General features: G+C 43.1%; 1 protein-coding gene across 2 annotated transcripts in view; it reads left to right on the top strand.

Moving 5' to 3' along the window:
* Positions 1–1,843: 1,843 nt before the first annotated feature.
* LOC141800183 (nuclear factor of activated T-cells, cytoplasmic 1-like) overlaps positions 1,844–22,234 on the top strand; it is a 64,857-nt gene continuing 44,466 nt past the window's right edge. For both annotated transcript variants that reach the window (XM_074682590.1, XM_074682588.1), the window contains exons 1-6: positions 1,844–2,276; positions 5,320–6,412; positions 8,053–8,212; positions 16,480–16,682; positions 20,019–20,191; positions 21,178–21,318. In XM_074682590.1, the coding sequence (XP_074538691.1) occupies positions 2,156–2,276; positions 5,320–6,412; positions 8,053–8,212; positions 16,480–16,682; positions 20,019–20,191; positions 21,178–21,318 (1,891 nt within the window). In that variant the 5' untranslated portion in view covers positions 1,844–2,155. The remainder of the gene's footprint in view (positions 2,277–5,319; positions 6,413–8,052; positions 8,213–16,479; positions 16,683–20,018; positions 20,192–21,177; positions 21,319–22,234) is intronic.

Raw genomic sequence — 22,234 nt, 5'->3', positions numbered from 1 at the left:
TCAAACCCGCAGATTCACCGGGGACAAAGTGATACAAAGAAGTGGAAAACAGAGATGCGGAACATGTTGTGTTCATGCTGTCAGAGGTTAAAGATAGTTATTCTGGGCAAATCTGTGAAACCATATTTCCCTCAAACATGAGGAAAACACATTTGTAAATGATACTTGATCATTGAGTTTGGACTCATGTCACAGGGATATGCTGAATTCTTGAATAATGGTAATGATCGCATAATACCAGGATTGCCAACATTAACAAGGAAGGACATTATAGTCGTATCAGTGAACGCTCTGCAACGTGATACTTTGTTGTTGGTGTAGGGGCTTCCTCCTGTCTGTGTTTTTACTTTGACTCCCTTTGACCTCTCTATGGAGGGTTAAGGTCAATGTAAAACCTGTCGACAAACGTTTTCACAATCAAACCTGTTATGATAACACTGATATCTTAATGAAAAACTTTGACATAACAAATTTTAAGCCATTTTGTTCAGGGCAGGTTGTTGCATGAGTTGTTGTCGTAAACCTTTTCACTGAAGAAGAGCAAACAGGTGTATGCGTAATAAAAAAAAAAAAAACTACATCAACAGACTGAAGGTATTTTAAGATATTTTCATTGACTGTTTTATTCCAAAAAGGTTAACACTAAAAAAAAAAAGTCACTTGATGGGCTCACAATGGGTTAGTTTCCTCAGTGCTGGCAACACTACCTAGAATGTCTGCCTGTGGGACAGCATGATCCATAACTACATCCGTGCATTACCTACAGTACCACAGTTGATATGAACAAAAATATGCAGATAAATGAATGTTTGGTCAATTAAAGTGACTTTCACAGTGATTGTTAGGCTTTTATATATGATTTTAAGTCATGTTTACCTCTGCCAAGGAGGTTCTGTTTTTAGGAGAGTTTGTCTGTTTGTCTGTAAACAACATAACTCAAAAAGTATCAAATGGATCTTGATGAAATTTTTAGGAAATGTTCAAAATGAAATAAGAAAGAAGTAATTAAATTTTGAAGGTGATCTGGGTCACCATCTGAATCCAAGATATATTTAAAGGATTCTTTATCAGTGTGAGATAGAACTGTTTTCGCCATATGTGTATATAACTCCACAATAAACAGTTGGATTGCTTTGCAAAACAATACAAGACAAGGTCACCATAATTTCGGACGGATGTAAAAGTATGATCCAGATCCTGACAATATTCTGGATACTAAGATCCAGAATATGAAATATGTACTGGGTCATCATAATTTTTAACACTGTCAGGAAACAAATTATTGTACAAACCTGCAGCTAACACCAAATTGTAGCTGACAGTCTGCTGAAAGGGAGTATAACATTTAAGTAGGACTTAAGTGTTAGTGACAATCACAATATGCCTGGCAGAGGTCTGTGCTCTCTGAGTGCTTTTCTAGTTGTTTAGTGTAATATGGTTGTGAATAAAGTAATAAGGTGGTAATACTGAAGGAATACAGTCTTAAGGTTCAAACTAAAACTGTATTAGTGGCATTCTGGGTGTTGTGTTATGGTTGGAGTTTTGTATCTTCCGTAATGTAAAAATAAGCTGTGATCCTCCATGTCTCAGAGCACGGTCTCTGTCCCTCTTCCGTGATCTGTGTCACAGAGCAGTGTGGCTCCGCAGACTGTGGGTGGTGTCATACAAACATATCCACACACGCGCACACGCTCACACCTCAAACACACCTCCCTCCTCCATCGCAGGGATCCCAGGGTGGAAGACATCATCAGGCGGTCCAGGACGCTGCTGGAGTCGGTCGCGTCATCCTTGAATGGGCGGCGCGCTGACGAGAGTAGTGAGGGTGTTTTCCAGATTTAAAAGCACCGGAGCCGGCCCCTCTGACAAACCGCGCTGCGTCATCGACCTGGGGACACTCAAGAAAAGCTCCAGTAGGCTGAGGAGAGTCAAACTCACCTCACGCAGTCCCCTTCGCAGCTCTACCTGCGCCGGTCTCCAGACTCACCCACACACGGCTCAGCCCCGCTCATCTGGTGCGCTGTTGTTCAGAGTTGTACTCTCGCTTTCCTGCGAATAATGCTTTTATATTCTGTCGTATGAAGTGATCCAGCTCTTTTTATACTTTAGGCGCTTCTTACTTTAGTCCAGGAGAAAGTTACGCATCGCTTGTTGAATGCAGGATACCTTCTATCTCAGCGTCAATTCCAACTTGAGCTTTGGAGCAACAGCCGGTAAGGAGCGGGGACTCCAGCGTGTCACCTCTCTCAGCGCCGATATGAAGTCTGCAGAAGAAGGTAAAAAACCCACTTCTTTCCAAGTATGATGCAATATTTCTACCAGAGTTTCAAGTTGCATATCCTGATAGTTGGCCAGAAGATGTACTGACAGGTGCTGCGTTATTAAAGTGTTGAAGGTCTTGCTGAAATTGAACTCATTTAGTCATCTGATGTCAGTTTAGAGGGACTGCTTAAAACGTATTTTCTGAAAGTTAATAAATCCATCTAATTCTAAGTTGCTGTCAATGGTTATGTCCAGGAAATTTGAACCATTAATTCTAAAAGGACATAATTTAAATTTGATGACTGTGACAGTTCCTACTGAATGTATGTAAAAAAAAAGTGCTCTCAGTAAGGATCGAATGACCTGTCACAAAGTAAAATATTCACACTATTTTACATCCACACCATTAGGTGTCTCCAGCTGTCTTTGCAAGTGCATCCTATCATGTGCATATAAGGGTTGCACTGTTGCTGTCACCTGCACACCTTCTATTAAGAGCTTTACAGTTAGCTTACTTTTTTATGTTTTGTTTGTGTTTGTTTGTTTTCTTCATGCATTTAAACTGAGGGGGTCTGTTCCTGAAAAGCTCAGTCTGGTGGAGGTCAGGGGTAGAAGTGTTCACCTGAGGTTTGGGTTCTTGTTCAGATGGATGCACAGAGGTAGTGATGAGAAATTCCTCCTGATTTCCATTCAGATGACAGTCTCTCTTTTTAAAAGCTCTTTGCTTCGGTGTTTTTTTGTTGTGAAAATTCAGTTTGGCACATGATGTCTGAAATCACTTAGTCCCTCAGTGCTGATGTCACCGGCTTTTTGAGGATTTTGCGAATTTCATTTTGTCTTTGAGGTTTCAGACGGACGGGTGCGGGCTGCATTATTATTCATTTCAGTCCCTCAGTCCTAAGCCTTATAATTGGTAGCAGACATGTGCTGCCTATGCGTGTGTGTGTGTGCATTTGTGTGTGTGTGCAAGAAAGTTGTGTGTTCAGAGATGCCGGGTAGCTTGCTTGACAAGGAGATGTATTTAACCACACACAGCTTCAGCCAAACGCCAAGGGCTGCTTTATTACCACACATATACATTAAGTCAGACACACAGACACACTGATGCAAGCACACTTACACACACACACTTACACACACACACACACACACACACACAGAACTGGTGTTTTGCCATAGCCACAGTCAGCCATGTGCGATAAGTGGCCCCGGGGTTCTTAGTTCCAGAGGCTGCAGATAACTTCTGTGGGCGACCACCTATCTCTCCCTGAGGTCCTGTCAGTCTGAGCCCGGGCTAGACCAAAATCCCCATGGATAAACCCATCCATTCTTTAGTCACGCTGGTTTGGTTTTGGGAGAGAGTGTTTTGATCGTGATAGCATAATAGAGAAAAATTGGCGAGGACAGAAAGAGAACGCTATAATCTGTGTGATAGTCTGTGTTTTCAAATTAACTCTGCTTACACCACATTTTGAAAGCACTGCAAACAATTGTAGAGACTTGGCCTTGAGTGCAAGAGTGAGTCATTTTATTTTTCTTTCATTTGTTTCACCCCACAAATTGTCTATGATCTGGTTTAATTCTGTTAGTTCAGCAGAAAGAAGTGATGTGTGTGTGACTCAAGTATAAAAAAAAAAAAAACTTAAGCGATCATGCTGCACACAAGAGTGAAAGCCTCAGAGTGTTTGAGTGGGTGGCAGAAAAAGTCAAGTTTGTGGCGATATAGTGCACTAATCTTGCGCACTGTCAAAAGGAAAAAACAGCTGCAACTCTTAAAGAAGTCAGTCAGGCCTGAAGAGGGGAGGTGTGTCACCGATTGGAGTGGGCAGGAGATTGTCATCTGTACAGCACAAGAGGAGGATAGACCAGAGCTGAAGAGCATCAGAGGAGACTGGCATGAAGGGGTGCTAGTGTTTGCTGTGGAAAAAGTCCTGATAGCAGGGACAGAGATGAGTTTTCAGAGAGAAGACCACGAGTTTGATTTCAGCTGTGTGTTTGAATACAGCCAGAATGGGCCAGGCAGAGGTAGGTTGTGGTTTTTTTTAAACTGGTTTCTAAATTGTACAGTGTGAGTGGATTACCTGCGCTAGGAACAACTGAAATAGATTGAAATAAAGTATTATTTTTCTTCGAGACTGATAATGACATTATTAATTCTTTGCTTTGCTAACACTTTGAGAAAAAAAAAGTTCTTCAGCCTTTGATTTTTTTCTACAACTTCTAGATGTTACGCTAACAATTTGAACTGGGCCCATAAACAACGTGAACTTTAAAAAACAACATATATTAAACTTCTCTAATGCGTGTGACATAATAACTTCTGAAAATAGACAGTTATGAACTACTTTTAGACTTTCCTCCCACATATTATATATTGGTGACACATTTGTCACTCATGTGATGCACATCACTGTGGGTAACAAATATAGAACAGCTTATCAAGGGGAATGCCCTTCACCAGGTTTCAGGCTGAGTTACATTCATTCTAGGACCACTTTTAGCCTCATGGAGATTATTGGTAAAGGCAGACCTGAGGTTTATGAGCATAGACACACACAGCAGACTAACTGAGGAGGATACCTACAAGGAGTCTGACTCTCGTGGCTACTGTCTGCTTGTCGTTACCTTTACTGGTTGCTTATGTCTGCCTTTTGTTTGTGTGTGTACCGTGCTGCATCTGTGTGTACCGCCGCAGCAAACTCTCTTTGACTTAATCACAAGCTCAGAGCGATGCGAGAGTGCTGTCAGTTTTCCACAGGGGAGGGCCTAATTCACTCAGTGAGTGATGCAATCAATCAAATAAAGCATCCATCAGCTCTGCTGGAGGAATTCCTGTAGAGTATATATGACAGCAGGGAGTGCCAAATAGAGCCTTAGATGAACTGATCCAACACTCAGAGAGCGGCTGTGCAACTGGCGACTACACTGCTATCACAAAAAGTAGCTACTTTTAAGTTAATATTAAGTTTTTCTGCTGCGAGACATTTCTGTGAGATTGCTGTAGAGGTGTTGTTCTACCATGCTACCAAATACTAACAGTGCTCTTCTTCTTTTCAGATGCATACAGCTACACACCAAATGTCAGCTTGTCCCTCCCAGTCGGCATGGGCAACCCCTGTCTGGCTACCCAGTATCACACTTTACAGTCTAGCCCAGTCATCTCTGTTACCTCTTGCCACCAGACCGGCTACAGCCTCCAAAATGACAACCATAATCCATCAGGTTACTACCTTCCACATGGTCTGAGACCCAACGGGGCCCCTGCCCTGGAAAGCCCCCGCATAGAGATCACGGCCTACAGCCAGTACCCTGAGGATGAGGTTGAAGAGAGCAGCAGTGAGGACCACATCATCAAACGTGGCGTTAACTCCATCGTGACTCTGACGCTCCCCAATGCTGATGGGTACCGTGACCCCAGCTGCCTCAGCCCTGCAAGTAGCATTTCATCACGCAGCTGCAACTCTGAAGCATCATCTTACGAGTCCGGTTTCTACAACTACGACAACTCACCACAGAACTCCCCCTGGCAGTCTCCATGCGTGTCCCCCAAAGGCACACCTTCCCTCCTGTCCTGCAATCATGCCAGTGGCCTCGCAGCCTCCCCTCACCACTCACCTTCCACCTCCCCTCAGATAGGAGCTGTGGCAGAGGAAGGTTGGCCCGCACAACCCCGCAGCCCCAGGCCAAACTCCCCGTCCTGTGGTGGAGTAAACAGCGGTGGCGGCATGGGAAAGAGGAAGTACAGCTTCAACGGCACAACGTATCATCAGACATCCTGCTCCCCCAACCAATCCCCAACCCCATCCCCACATGGCTCCCCAAGGGTCAGCGTCACAGACGAAAACTGGCTTGCCAATACCAACCAGTACACCAACTCCGCCATCGTGGCTGCCATCAATGCTCTCACCACCGATGGTGTGGTGGACATGGGAGAGGGAATCCCAATCAAGACAAGGAAGACGATGCTGGACCACTCACAATCCATGAGCCTGAAGGTGGAGCCTGGTGGAGAAGTGCTAGGTCCTGATGGCGAGCTCTGCCACGAGGACTACCCCTCCCGCATGGCTCTGAAGAAGGAGAACTACTGTGGAGGGTTTCTGGATGTGCCCCATCACCCGTACTCCTGGTCTAAACCCAAGCCTTACCTCAGGTGGGTCATGTTTCTCCAGCTCCTCAGAAGAACTGTCAGATACAGGATTAACTGCTTAAGACTTTGAAGATGATAGAACCAGTGGAAACTTGTAGAAACTTTGCCATAAGCCCTGAGATTTATTTAAAATGACAGTGATGGTTCATATATTCATGATGACACCCAGAAAGATTTATGTTCTCAAACCTTTAGCCTTGGAACAGCTTTTAAATTTTTCAGACAGAGCTTTTTTCTTCACCAATAATGCTGTTTCTTCACTCCCAATTTCTTTTGTTCCCACATTTATTGTTGTTTTTTAATGCAAGAACAAGACTGTCTTGTTTTTGCTCTTCAAAGGCCATATCAAAAGTAAGAAATCCAAAACTTACATGCTCCATACTTCCAAAAGAGTTCTCTTTGAAGATCAAAACTATTTCATAAATCATATTTCACAGGGAGGAGCTGCACAGCATGTGTGCGGCTGTTTCTATAGCAACTGACACACAAACATTAGTACAGACATAGTCATAATCACAAATACACACATTCACTCAGCTGTGTAATTGATTTTTGAGTGTTGAGCAAGGTAAGAATCTTTTTCAATTGTGTCCCCCATTTTTTTTTCCAAGCCAATAGCACACTTTCCTGTCGGAAATCAAGTGTTTGATTAAGATAGTGAGCAACAGGAAGTAATGGTGACAGGCCTGGCTGAAGGGGAAGCAGTCTGTGAGTTAATCAGCCGGCTTGCTGCTCTGGCGTGTCGCGCCATCAGCCCATCTCTTTCTGTGTAGCTAGCCCTGATGTCATGCTCTGAGCGGGCAGATAAAGCCCTGTGGGGGGAAATCAGTTCGTTTTGGGTCAACAAACAGCCCGCAAGTTCCACAAAGATGCCAGAGATTGGTTTCAGCTGAGCCACCCTTCAGGTCAGGAGTTTGCAGTGACCAGGCATCCGGCGTACAGAAATATTGTCTTGCACATGTTTGTTTTGGTTTGGATATCTCCACACTGTTCACAAGGGAAGCTCTGACTCTCCTTCTCAAGAACAATGATGTTAAGGGTCTGAGAAAGAGATCTCATGCTCCAAGGCAGGGTGTGCTGCTGACCCGACTCAGTTGTATAACTGTTGCCTGTTATCGTAGCGTGGCTGTCCTTCAGAGTTTTACAGCCATCAATCTGAAGAGGATAATTATTTCATCCAAAGATATGCTGATTGCCTGTTTGACTGATTTGTTTGTGTGCCCTAGAAATGTCTGTCCTCCTGCTGTCACCTCTTTACCTCCCTGCGTCTTTTTTCCGCCTGTCTCACCATAACACGAAACACACTGCTCCCTGACAAGGGCACATTTGTCTCTCATTTATCTTCTTATAGAGAGGACCCACTAATTATTACACAGGATGAAGGTATTGCATGTCAGTGAATGACTTCAGCTGATTTGATTAAGGTTGATGATGAAATTGAGAGAGATCAGTCCAGTTGGATTCCTCTAAGGAGTCCTTGTTTGTTTAATTCAAGGCAAGTTTAGATCATTTTGATGGAAAGAAAAATACAGTCCATATAAGAAATACAAGATCACAGTAGTTTACTGCTTTGTTTTAACAGCTAGTGGTAAACATAACTTTTGGGTGTTAAAAATCTTTACCTGTGCGTCACTTTGTTGCAGCCCATCTCTGCCTGCCTTGGACTGGCAGCTCCCATCCTGCTCTGGCCCATACAACCTACAGATTGAGGTGCAGCCAAAGTCCCACCACAGGGCCCACTATGAGACCGAAGGCAGCCGTGGGGCAGTGAAAGCTCTGTCTGGAGGCCACCCTGTAGTACAGGTACGACAGCAGCATTAAGTTACAGAGTAAAGTGCTCATGAATCAGATCTTCTGGGTTCTGTGTGGACCTTGCTTTTGAGTTTAGACAAAGGTGGCTTTGTGTGTTTAAACTGTGTAATAAGTTGCTGTCATTACAGCATAGGTGGTAACAAGCAGACAAGCTCACGCTGATTAATGCACATTACTTTTTGTGTTTTCTGTCCAGCAGCAAGCTTGGGGACTTGGCTTGTGTTGACATCATTACAGCGTGAAGCACAAAAAGCATGACTAGTTTAACTATTTATTTTGACATTTGCTCCTTTTTTTCATCAATGAAATTTTCTAGTGAATTCCATTCCAACCATTTATGGCAAATTTTTTGCTAAGATTGAATAAAAAAGAAAGAGGAAGTCAAAGAACTTTAAAAGCTTTTCTCTAACTTTGATGTGGTGTATGAGCATCACTGTCTGCATGTTTCTGCACTTGTGTTCTGTTTTATTAATGCTCCCTGAAGCCAGGAGTCAATCTACTGCTGCAAAAGGTCGCCCTGACCAGCAGCAGTGCATGCTGACTCAATTAGTATAGAGCGGGACCATCGCCTCTCACTGTTGTGCTTGGCGAACACTTAAAGAGCACACGTCAGTCTCACCAGCCGCTCAGCACAGAGCGCCTTTCTCTGCTGAACTGTCATCACACTGCGCTGACATCTTAGTTTACAAAAGGTGGAGAACAAGCAGTGTGTGCGCGCCCTAGAGTTTAAGGGTCAATTCCGAATTGAAATGTCATCAATTCAAAATAAAACTCCACTTAACGTAAAAGTAGTGGGAAAACTTGATTGGCAGCTTTGTTTAAAACAGGACTCAAATATTTTTAAAGTAAATTGTCGTATTTAAAAAAAAAAGACATTCGTACTAAAGAAGAGTTTTTTGGCCCAGTACAGTTTCTGAGTGGTGGTCTGTCCATGTCCCACACTAAGCACCAGACGTTAGCACCACAGATGTTTTGTAAATAGATGCTGTCAGAGAATCCTGGTCTGCGCCGCGTCGAATGCACTTGACAGCTGTTGGCTTACGTGGTGATATAAACAGGCTCGTCAGCCTTTAGGTTTTCTCTGTAAATACAGGTAATTATTCCCCTTCATTACAAACCTTTGTATATCAACATGCGGGTGAATCAACACCTCACACCTCCACGTGAGGCAGACCAGACTCGGCTTGCCTTGAGCAGCTGCAGCAGGTGAGACTGCTTCTGATTAAGTTTACTTTCTGACTCACTCCGGCAGTAAAAAAGTCATGAGTAAGCATCCTGTGTCTTTGCACCGTGTTGTCCAGATCTAGATTGATGACATTGGCTATTTGTTTGATTTTACACAGACACTAATTCAATGCCAAATTTGCAAGGATGTTTTCAAGCTTGTCTGTGTCTGGTTAGCCAATATCAGTAAGCACGAGTCATGGAGGAAATATGATGACAGCTGCTTTACCGTCACACCTCCCCCTTTCCTGCATAGCTCACACTTTACTCTTACTTTTTAGTGAGGAGTGATTTATGCCTCACATATTGCATGTGCAGTCAATTGGGATATCTGGAGGGTTTTTAAAAACAGTGGAAACCACTGGAAGCATGTATTTGGCAGATAGATAAATCTATGAAGACGGTGCATTTATGTATGCTAAAGGGGGGATTCTGAAGAAGAGCAGGTACTGTATCTCCAAGGCACAAATTTCTCATAAATCTGACTTTCTCAATTTTTAGTCTTTGATGAAGTGTTGTAAGACGTTATGTTGTTGAAACCTTGGAAGACAGTGCGTGCTGTAGTCCCCAGTGCCAGAGAGTAATGAGTGGCAAGCACTGGATGGGTGAAGCGCAATCAAGGAGAATGAGTCAATAATGAGACTAGTATAGGAAGCAGCTAAGGAAGTGTCTATGAGTGTGTGTGTGGGTGTGTGTATGTGTGTGATAGGGAATGGAGAGTGGAGTGCAAAAGAGAGAAGGGGCAGAGGGAGTCACCAGGCAGCTGGGGCCTGGCTGCCCCAGGAGATGCTCTGTATCCTGCTGATTAGGACCAGGGCGGCCTGGAGGTTGGCTGAGCATGATGATGTCGGGGGGTTGTTTTGGTGGTGGTGGATAGGAGTCACAATCTCGGCACCCATCAGACACCACCTCCCTTTTCCCTGCACTGCTGCCTCCCTCTCTCCCTGGAGGACCTGGGGATGTCACTCCTCGTGAACTGCTCATCCTTCAACCATCTCCCAAACCCTAACCATAGGGCCTCCCTCAGTTAAAGCCCAGTCATCCACACGTGTATTGTTTTTTTAGTTCATGGATGATCAGACTCATGCGCTGTGAGTGATGGTGACATGTGTGATGGAAAGCAACACTGGTTGAATTAACAGCAGGATGAAAAACATGAAGGGATACACTGTTTCTAGAGCTTAAGGCGTTCCCAGGAGAAGCAGAAAGTCAAACCGGGATGCCTCATGTTCATGAAGTGTTCCCGTCTTGTTATTCAATAACAAGACGATGTGTTTTCTTGACAAACACACCGCAAGTTAAGCATCTACAAAGTCTGACATCATCCTGGACTGTAGCGGATCAACCACACCCCATTCAGGGCTCCCACCACACAGGATGGAGAGATTGCGGCATGGTTTGGTGGAGGGGATGAAGTGTCTCGACTTCAGCCGCACATCAATGAAAACCCCAAAGATTATGGGTTACCTCGACTCATTACCCCTCTGCTGCTCACTACAGCTTTCTGAGCCTTGAGTTCCAAATCTCAGTCATTTATTCAGGACTTAGTCTCCATCCACCCCCCCTCCTCCATACTTGCATTCTGTCAACCTCCTTTTTCCAGATTGGTCCACTTTTTGACCCCAGCAACTGCTTTTCCACTTTATTTACTGCATCAGACCACAGCGTCATTAAAGGGGATTTAGGGGTTCCCTATCGGCCTTCTCACACTGTTCCAGACTTTCCCTTCTCTCACCACAGGTATGTCAAACCCTACAGGATGGTTTTTGATGCTCAGGAATAATAAGAACCTGGTCTACCTTCCACTCAGAACACCACTTTGACATTGATTGATGGATTTTTTCCATTGAGGAGTGGGGAAAGCATGTATGCAAGAAATGATGTTTATGGAGAATAAAGTGATAGAGGACATGACCTGGATCTGTTTTACAATCTGAGGTCTGTTGAAGATGTTGTAAAGGCTTTCAGGTTCACCCTCAGTCAGGAAGCACAAAGACATCCTCTCAGCCCAGCTCAGTAACAGCCGACAGCAACACCTGTGGAGTATTAAAGCTATCGCACAGCACGCAGCGAGGTCCTGCATATGGCTAGTTTGTATAGGATAATGACAGGCCTATAGGGCCTTCCCCCTTGTGCATATGCACACTCTCCTTCAGCCTCTCATTAAGTCTGAAGCAGCAACAGACGTGGTGTAATTTCAGCAGGATGTGGCCATCATCTCTATTAACGAGTGCGTGACTTAATACCCATCTCCCTTCCTCTGCTCTTGAATGTAACGCACGTCAAATTTGCCGTATGTTTCCGCCACAAGGACATGAAAGACCTTGGCCAACATGTGCTCGGTTCTTTGCATGTGCAGTTTCACCTTGGGATCCTGTGCTCGCTGGCTGTGTAATGTCTCAAAAAAAACCCACTGATCTACAAGACCCTATACTGTAGCTGCTAATTGCTCATTAAATCTGCTGCCGCCTCTTGTTTGATACCTACAAGGCTTGGCGGACCTAGCAGTGTAGTGCTGTAAGAGCTGTTATTCCTTGCCCAAAGGGGTATTTATGCCACTCTTAAACTGTGGTTCTCCATCTGCAGGGCTTCCCTACATTGGTGCTGGGCTACCACTAATTACCAGTTAATAGTAAGTGGAAAAAATGGAGTAAGATTTGTATCATTTCACTGGTCTGAGGTGATAAACAGACAGACCACATATTTATGTAGAGAGAAACTAATGGTCGGTCGTAGAAGAGGGGGACAAGAAGTCATTCATGAGTCCTCTTAGTCAGATTCTCCATATTTTCTGGATGGTATTCCTATGGCGGGCTGTGATGGTTACCAAGTAATTCCTTTTGTATGGAATTTGGACCCTCACTGGTCTAGACATGGGCTTGCGCTTGAATCTATGCCCTCAATGACATAACAGTAAAGTCGACAGTTCAAGAAAAACTTTGAGGGATGAAGCTGCGCGGTTGCTTAAGGATGGGGAGCGTTGGTAGCCATGGAAATCCAGCACATAAAAAGATTGCATACGTCTCCATATGCATTCAATATGAAGCTCTGGAGAGATCAGCGGGGCAAGAAGATGATAGAGTAAAGTCTGGAAGGGGAGACAACTTGGACGAGTGTACATTTAATTGGGTACAGCAGAGACTGGCTGTGTGACTGTCAGCACTTGACAGAGAAAGAGGAGCGTGATAATGGGAAAAAGCCTGAATCTGCTCTTCAATCTCTCCTCCTCTTCCACACCGCCGACCCTCCCACCCCACACTGCTGCTTCCAGCCGTCTTCCCCCTCGCCTCTCCCTGATTCACTGTGCCACGTGGAGTTCTACGAGTCATGACATTTCTCCAGGCAGTGATGAAATCAGTGCGGAGCGATTGAAGGCAGCACACTGCAGGCCTGTGGAGTGTATTCACACTCAATTTCTGGTCGGGCCAGACTCATCTCATTCACCAGCGAATGGCCATTAAACATTGCCTGTTCGAATCCTTTCCTTTTACAATCCAGGCCAGTCAAAGGCAGCATTGAAAATACCAGTCTTACCAAAAGTGAGGGGAAAAAACTTGTTATGGATATTTTTTTCACGACAGCTGATTTTGTTTGGTTGAGGCAGAGAGAATTAGAGGAAAAAAATCTCTTGGATCACATCCGCAATGGCTGAGACTTTCAATACAGATGATGAATCTGCCACGGTCCACAGGCACTGGAAGATGAATGGTGGAAAGTGGGTGGGATGGACCTCCTTCCCCTCTTTTCCCAACACTCCTCCACATCATCACAACTGACCCAGACAATACAGCTGCATACAATTACACAATTAATGCATCAGCTGCCATATCCATAATGTTTTACTTTCACCTCAGCTATCAAAAACGGCCGGAGCAATAGTGGCTTGCGGTAGGAGGTGTAAATGGATCTGGCTGACACAGTGGCAAAAGTTGGCACCCAGAAACAGCTGCAAATCAAGCCTGGATCAAACTTAGTTTAGATTAGCTCAAAGTAAATATACAGTACGTGTGCCAGATACAGCTGCAGTTACAGCTAGGAAAACTCATCTGGTCAAAATTAGCCGCTGCCTGCTTCAACAACACAGGCTGTGTTTGACACAAATACAAAGCTGAGGTCACAGGTGAGTGTGTGAGGCCTCTATCATCACCCACTCTTCAAGTTTACGGCCCTATCTTGACTTTTCTCAGGAGTCGTTGTATTCTCCTTTGAGAATCAAAACGAAGAAGTAAGTGCAGCGCTCTGCTTGTGGCGAGCGTTTGAGAGAGCATCACAAAAGTCTAGCAGAAGCTGAAGGAGAGGGTCAGGGAGCACATATGGTAAAGGAATCAGGGGAGGTCGCCCTGGGGGGACTAAACCGCCATCCTTTGCTTCTGGGAAGACCAGCGTCACCAAGAGGACTACCTGACCTCATTAATCACTTCCTCTCCTCCATGAGGTCACAACGGCTTTGAGCGTAGACGCCACAATCAGCGCGCGCTACCACAAGACGAGCAAAGGGATAAAGACCACCCCTCCCTCCCGCTTCTCTTGTGGGCCTCTTCAGAGCCACGTGGCTGCTGAGGTAATGTTTGGAGGTCACAGAAGGAAGCCTTCAGAGGCAAAAGTGACAGATGACACAGCTCTGTAGCACGACTGCCTGCCTTTTATTAAATCATGGAGGGACGTCATGCAATTTAACGCTCCGGTGTTTCAGATTTGTACCTCACGCTTCAACATAGTGCTCTCACGAGTCAATAACACAAGTAACTGGTAGCATGTGTGGCTATGGATAATTACCTCTGGTGACACCATAAGTAAAATATAACAAGCAGAGCAGGGTCTGCTGGTGAGATCACCGGATAGATGAAGTGGTCCCTTGGGATGCCAAGACTTCAAGAAGCTCCTGACCTCGGCCTAACTCACTGATGACTAGCATGTGTGACTAGCTCACAGGTCAAGACAGCTGCTAGAGACAGTATGTGGAGCTGAGGAGAAGATCAGGATGGTTGGAAAGTGAAAGGAATGACATTCATGGCGTTACCGCTTCTTTTTTTTATCCATTTGATATCTGAATCAAGGAGTAGACAGAAATCATTGAGACATATGGTTAAATACTCTACTCTGGCGTCCAGACAGATTCTATTTTTATTCCTCATTAACACAATAAATAGTTCAACTAGAAGGAGAAAGAACACATCCTCTCTGCCTTGTCTGAAACCCAAAATACCTGTCATCCAGCCCAGACTAAAAGCATTTAATCTCTGTGTTTATGATGAGGCCAGACAACATTTTAACTGAATCCAGACAAATTTGTTCTCAAACTTGAAACTTTAGGTGTCCATGACACTGGAGCACTAATTTCCACAGACCTCTAATGATGAACCTTTCCAGTGTTCCACCAGCCTTCATCTTCCTCACACCCCCATCCCTGACCGCACTCACTACGGTCATTTTAAACCCATTAATCAGATTATGTCATAGGTTACATGTGGTCTACATTTTGTTATATGACTCAGTCTGTTGGATAAACAACGGGGGTCTTTTATTCCACTTGACGGGCCCACTGTTTTTGTGGAGCTCAAAGAAAGTGGTCTGAAGAGATGCATGGGTATGTGTTTGGGTAATTGACCAGTTTGTGGGATTTTGGCTTGATGAGGCAAGGCCGTGGAGTAAACGATCCCTCAGTAAATGTCACATGTGGTCAAGTAGCTACCTATAGATCAATCACAGGAGATCCTCATGGTGAAAAGTAGTCCTCTCTTGGTTTTGAGCTTCATGGATTCTTCAGGTTTTTGAGCCTAGAGCAACATCCTCCCAGCTGACCATATGACAACTGCAAAGAGCAGGCTTAACCTGGGAGGTCCACTGTGGAGGACTCACTTTCAGGAATCCACATTTGGTTGGCAAATTAATCTGGGCAGAAATCACACACAAAGTATTGGTTGGCTTTAACCACAGTTTGGAATTTGCAAACCATCCTGTGTGTGTTCACATTTCTAAACCTTTACACACTTGGTTAAATATATCAAATACTGTTTTTTTTTAACGCAGGCAGAAAACGATCCAGGGAACCCGTGTGTAAATTGGCAGTTTCGGTTTATAACTGAAGTGTATTTGACCAAAAAGTCAACAGTACTTTTCAAACTCTGCACAGCCTTTGGAGTTTTTCTTCTGTTTTTAAAATATTTGATCTTTTTATTACTGGAGCAGTAGCTGCTAATGGAGGTCTTCTAGAGGAAGTGGTGGTTGTTTGAAGTGGTGGTTCTGATACAGGAGTCTCTTTCATCACAGTGGGACACAGTCTCTGAGCTTTAATGGAAATCATAATGCATGTTCATAACTACCCAAAGGCAAAGGGGCAGGATCTCAACAGCATGCCGAGCTCCATGAAGTTTTTGATGTTGTTATATTCAGGTGTAAAGTTAGCTGAATTTGACAGCTACTGTTTGCCCTCAAAACAATTAGACCTTTGTCTTGGTGGGTTGTTGTGTATGCCGTGATGTCGGCTTACTTTGCTTTGAGGATTCAAGGCATGTTTTAGTTCATCTTGTCGATAGATTTTAAGAAAACTGGTATAAGTTAAACTTTGGCACTGACCTAAGTTTAAAATAGATGTTAGGCTCAACTCAATCAAGTCATTGTCATAGTTTTACTTGCAGGGCCTTTTTAAGTGATTGTAGTCAAATTTTGATAAACAGAACTGAACAGGAGCTGATTCTGCATCAGCCTTTTTCTCTCTTTTCCTGAGACATCCATATCCTACATTCCTAAAAACATCACTTTGTTTCACAGTCACAAAAAGGTAGAACTAGCGCAAGAAGAAGTAACAGCAAGGACCACAGAGATAGGGTCTCCAACCCAACCAAAAAACAAACAAAGAATAGGGGCGTATTTTTGCAGCCCCTCCACCATCTAAAAGCTATCATTACAGGCCCCTGTAACTGTCAGTAGCTGATGTGCATTCAATCTTGTTCCCTAAATGAGGGGTTCTCCTGAGATGGGGGTCTTAAAAACTGGTGTTGCTTCTCACCTGGGTCCCTTTGTTCTCCCGCCAGCTTTATGGCTACATGGAAAGCGAGCCGCTCACCCTGCAGCTGTTCATAGGAACCGCAGACGACCGCCTCCTGCGACCACATGCCTTCTACCAGGTCCACCGCATCACCGGCAAAACCGTCTCCACCGCCAGCCATGAAGTCTTGCAATCCAACACCAAAGTTCTGGAGATCCCTTTGCTGCCTGAAAACAACATGAGAGCCATGTGAGTGCTCTTAGACCTTCACAAGTTGCCTAGCCATCTTTTTCTTCCCACAATTTTTCACTGGTAGCCTCCACTCTCAAAACCTCCCACAGAAAAAAACACACATTTCTCTCTGTCTGCACCTTGTTCTTTGCTTTAGCTCCACACAAACAGAGTAGCTGATGATAGGTACTGCACAGCGCACGCTTCTAAATAGGTCTTCACAAGTTAAATCAATGCCTCTACCTCAAAAGATACATCATTTCTGAAGAAGTGAAAGACAGGCTAAGAGCTAAATCCATGGTTGACTTGATTCTGAAAAATCTGTACTGGGAATTTATGGCTCAAGGTCTGGCTCAAAGCTGTAAAATTAAGCCTGGAGCTCTCATGAAAGCCAGTTTGTCGCTGTTAGCTCACCATGAGTTAGTATGATCTCTGTCTACAGACATCTTTCATTTACCAAAGTAAAGGTAAAAGGTATGCACTGCAAAAACTGAAATCTTATCAAGTGTTTTTGTCTTATTTTCAGTAGAAAATTCCTTTTTAGACTCAATATGAGCCAAATTTGCATGACCAATCCAGAAAAATGTCTTGTTTCAAGTTATTTGAAGACAAAAATGAGGTCTGAATTTCTCGTAACCAGTAAAAAAATTCTGCTGGTGGAACAAGAGAAAAGTTACTTGTATTAAGACATTATTCTAGTCTCAAGGAAATTTTCAAGCAATTTTTTCTTGTTCCATTGGCAGATTTTTTTACTGGTTACAAGCGATTCAAACCTCATTTTTGTACTCTGATAACTTGAAACAAGACATTTTTCTGGATTGATAAGTTGAAAGTGGCTCACATCGAGCATAATAAGACAATTTTTACTTAAAAAAAGACAAAAACACTTGATAAGATTTCAGTTTTTTGCGTTTGTGTTTATTAAACTAACACATCTTCTGCCCTGAATATGCTACAATAAAGACATTAGCTTCCTTATTACCTTCGCCAAGGAGGTTGTGTTTTTGGGAGAGTTTGTCTGTTTGTCTGTCTGTGAACAACATAACTCAAAAAGTAACAAACAGAAATTTTCAGGAAGTGTTCAAAATAGGATAAGGAAGAAGTGATTTAATTTGGGAGGTGATCCAGATCACCATCTGGATCCAGGATTTTTTTAAAGGATTCTTTATCATTGTGAGATAGGGGCGTTTTCACTATATGTGTATATAACTCCACAATAAATGGTCAAATTGCTTTGCAAAACAATACAAGACAAGGTCTCCATAATTTCTGACAGATGTAAAAGTATGATCCAGATCCTGGCAATATTCTGGATACTCAGATCAGGAACATGAAATATGTACTGGGTCATCATAATTTTCAACACTGTCAGGAAACAAAATATTGTACAAACCTGCACCTAACACCAAATTGTAGCAGACAGTCTGCTGAAAGGGAGTATAACATTAAAGAAGGACTCAAGTGTTACGTGACAATCACAATATGCTTGGTGGAGGTCTGTGCTCTCTGAGTGCTTTTCTAGTTTTTACACTGTGAATGTTTTTGACTAAGGCCTAGAACTCAGTGCTATGAATTCAAATTTAGGTTACGCAGTTTTTATTACACTATGACTTTTCCATGCTTCATTTAAGCATTACAATTACTGAAATATTCTGATAGAATCCAAAAAGCATCTCTGTCAAACTTATATGAATGGATCATAGGACATAGGAGTTTCCTGAATGGGCAGTGGCCGTCTTTGGTCAGGCATGGATGATTTTAACATTCATACTGCCTCACAATATCATTTCCAACACAACCACAATATCCTGTATAATGTATCATATTTAGGGGCGCCTCTACGTTGACTGGACTTAATGTGTCCCTCAGGATAAATGTGATATTATAAAAAAATATTAAAGAGGAAGTTTCTGCTCCTCTGTTTTCATCAGCACACGTGCTAAAGCGAGAGGAGAGGAGGTTCTTTTTTTCTCAGCCGACTCTCTGAAAGGTCAACCATGAAGAAAAGCCTTTAACTACATCTTTCCACTGAGCTGTTTAACAGTCTTGATAAAGCAGCATCCATCTCTGCCATCAATCACTCACTTGCTGTGTGGGATGAAAACGTTGAATTCAAACTTTCAGACTGTTAAAATCTGTTTTTCTTTCCTAAGTGAGGAAGTTTCCTCTCACGCATAGAGACTGAATATTGTTGAAAAGTGATTTCCATAATGCAAAATGTGTTTTCATAAAAAAAAAAAAAAAACAGTCTTAAAGTTGGCTGAGTAATTTGTCAAAAAAAAGACAAAAAAAAAAAGATACATTCAAGAAACAAGTTAAAGTTAGGTTTTGCTACATGTAGAGTATTTTTCACCTCTGCTAGCAAAATGATCGTTTCAGCTACTGGCATAGAAATGTGATCTGAGGATCTATAGGCCATAGAAATTGCTATAAAACAACCAAAGTCTATCATTTTGTTTTTAATTCTAATACCTTACACTTCATGCAAGGCTGATAAGACATGAAAAGTCAGCTTTTCGAATCATTTTTCCTTATTTATATAAGTTGTTCATCCAAAGACAAGGGGAGACATGGCTCTGTGTAAAACCTGACATTTACCATGTTCCAGGAAAGGTGCCCAAAAAGCTACCATGTAAAATAATTGAAATGCCAAACCAGATCACGTTTCCATTCCCTCACTTTTTTACCAGCCACACTAGTTTTATTTCAAATCATCAAAGGCCACGTCTGAAAATTAATGCTGTTTTTCCACTAAGACAAGGGAAAGAAAATTCAATCCTCTTACCTCCCAAATAGTGAAATGATATGAATAAGGACAGACAGCCCTGTAAAGGTTCTGCTGCTACATGTGGCAATGATTAACAGAGGTTTAAAACCCTAAATGCATGAAGTGTAATGCTTGACTGGTGGGGCTGCATGGACAGTGTTTGGTGCACTTGGATGGCGATAAATTGACTTTGTGTATACACACTGCGGCTGATGGGAGCTGAGGTGCTTGGTCCACAGGGTTCTTCAGCAGAGTTGCTAATTGTTGGACCATTGTGACCCCTAAAAACTGTGATGGCCATTGATGTGCAGCTCTGCCTTTGATGACATGCTGGATGAATATGACAAATTCATGCTTCAGAGAGCTTCCAATCCATGACCTGTAACACCAGTGGGGAATATGCTGCTGGTCTTTATGTGAAGTCATTTTGCAGAGTGGTTTAGTTTTAACATTCAGAGACAAGGATTTAAAACTGCTCTTTTTCAACAGTTTCAGCTTTAAAAGAACAACAAAAAAGAACACCACCTTCAGTTTTCTACATTCTGTCATGTTGGAGATGAATTAAGTATTCTCTGCCTGTTTTCCAGAATTGATTGTGCAGGGATCTTGAAGCTGCGTAATTCAGATATCGAGCTTCGCAAAGGGGAAACTGACATCGGACGTAAAAACACTCGAGTGAGATTGGTGTTTCGTGTCCACATCAACCAGCCCAACGGCAGGACAGTCTCTCTGCAGGCTTCTTCAAACCCGATTGAATGCTGTAAGTCACACCCACACACCCACACTCAGAAGTGAATTCACAAACTGGCATACCTTTTTCACTTGGCTCTCCACTTCAGCAAAAGGTGGCACCTATTGTTGTAATCCAATAAACTGAGCTACTTTTTATTAGCTGCTGGATAAAAATCAGTGCCTTTGCACTGTGTATGCTTTATTTGATCAAAGGAATTTGCCCAAGCAATAGATGCATTGTACATGATGCCAGACACACATGCTATCTATCCCAACCCACATTTTATGACTAGAAGCACAAGTTTGTATGACTTCCCCATTAGCAGTGGTTTCTCAAAGGTCATTTTCAAGCCCCAGATTTTGGCACAGTTGAACGGGTGCATTGAAAGAACCCTCTGTTTCTTTGTTATTCATTTGTGTATGTAGGTGTGATGTTATTTGCACCCAAGGAAGCCAATTAATGTTAGAGGGTGAGACAGAGCTGGCATCAAAATTTATAGTCCGCTGTGGATGCTAATCCAAGTTGATGAAACATTACAGAGAAGGTTCATTCAGAGAGCTTAAAAATTTCTCTGTGCTTTTCCTCAGCTAGTTAAAAATTAAGTTTCGGGTTTATACATACACTTCCATGAGGTAATAACTTCACATGACTGTGTCATCAGCTTTGAATCTGATTATCAAGTCCCATTGGCTCAAGGTTAGCAGCGAGTCTCCTTAATAAGCAGCAGAGACAGGTGGTTAGCTGGAGGCTAAATAACGGAAAACAATAAGAAAAATATTATTTTTGTACACTATCAGCAATTCCAGCGTCATTCACAAGGCAGCTGTTGGCATAAATCCTCTAAGCTAGGGGTCATGAAATCACCATTGTAAAGTTGATAAGCCTGTTTTCTTAACCAAGAACTGCTGTTTTACTGGATATGTGCTGGCTCTGTGCTTCTTGGAGTGGATGGAGCTCAAGCGGAGAGCTCACACGCTGTATATAATATGTGTGTGTGCGTTTTCCTCAAACAGCCCAGCGTTCGGCCCAGGAGCTGCCCTTGGTGGAGAAGCAGAGTGTGGACAGCTCCCCCGCTACTGGAGGCAAAATGATGCTCCTCAGTGGCCTCAACTTTCTCCCCGACTCCAAGGTGGTGTTTGTGGAGAAGGCCCAGGGTAAGCTGCAGTCCCCTTGTGTACCGCCTCGCGCTTTCCCTCTTAATATCTTCCTCAAATGTCTCTGTCCCTCAGCTTCAGCCTTTTCCTCCGTCATTCCCCGTCAAAATAGAGCAAGCCCTGCCAGACAGCCACATGTGGTGTGCATTAAGCCACTATATTTTTAACCAAAGTGTATTTACATTTGCTGAAGTTTCCATTGCCTGTTCATTGGTGCTCGCCACAAGTTAAGGAATGAATCACAACCAGGGCATGTGCAACGTCTCCTGCTCTCACTTTCCCTCTCTCCTTCGCTGCCTCATTCCTCCTCAATCCTTTGCTCCTGACATTCAACCCTCTCAGGTACCATCGCTGCGGCTTCCTCTCCCACCCAATCTTGCAGAAAGTCACCGCGGCTGAATGTCACTGACTCATCATTGAGAGGCTATTTCTTATTTTTTGTGCAGATTTTCAGTCAAGCGTTTCCTCCCTGTGTAGGAGTGAGAAATGGTAAAGAAGCAACTGATGAAGTTTGCAAGGGAATGATCATTTCCTTCTTTGAAGCCACTGAATCAAAGCAAAGAGCAAGTGATACTGCACTGGTTTGTTATTTAAGATTCGATTGTGGTTACCGATGGTGTGGGGAGTTTACCTTTTCCAACCCCAAGAAGTGCCTATTGTTTAATAAAACATATATTTTGTATATTCTGGTGGGAGATTTGGTTGATAAACCCTGAAGTTTATTAACCAAAGCAGGAAATTAAATCAGACAAAAATTTCCCTGATGAACATATTTGCATGCATCAATGAATAAATAACTCTGGCTGTTGGTAAGAAGTCACGCACATATTTTTTCAGATTTGATTTCATGCCAGAGGAAATATTTCACTATACAGAGTAACTTCTTATCTGTACGTAAACGTAAAGAGATAAATAT

The sequence above is a fragment of the Halichoeres trimaculatus genome, unplaced genomic scaffold, assembly GCF_033239565.1.
Source record: "Halichoeres trimaculatus isolate MK-OKI-2021-1 unplaced genomic scaffold, fHalTri1.1 fHalTri1_scaffold_12, whole genome shotgun sequence".
Taxonomy (NCBI): domain Eukaryota; kingdom Metazoa; phylum Chordata; class Actinopteri; order Labriformes; family Labridae; genus Halichoeres; species Halichoeres trimaculatus.
This window is presented reverse-complemented; position numbering and strand designations above follow the sequence as displayed.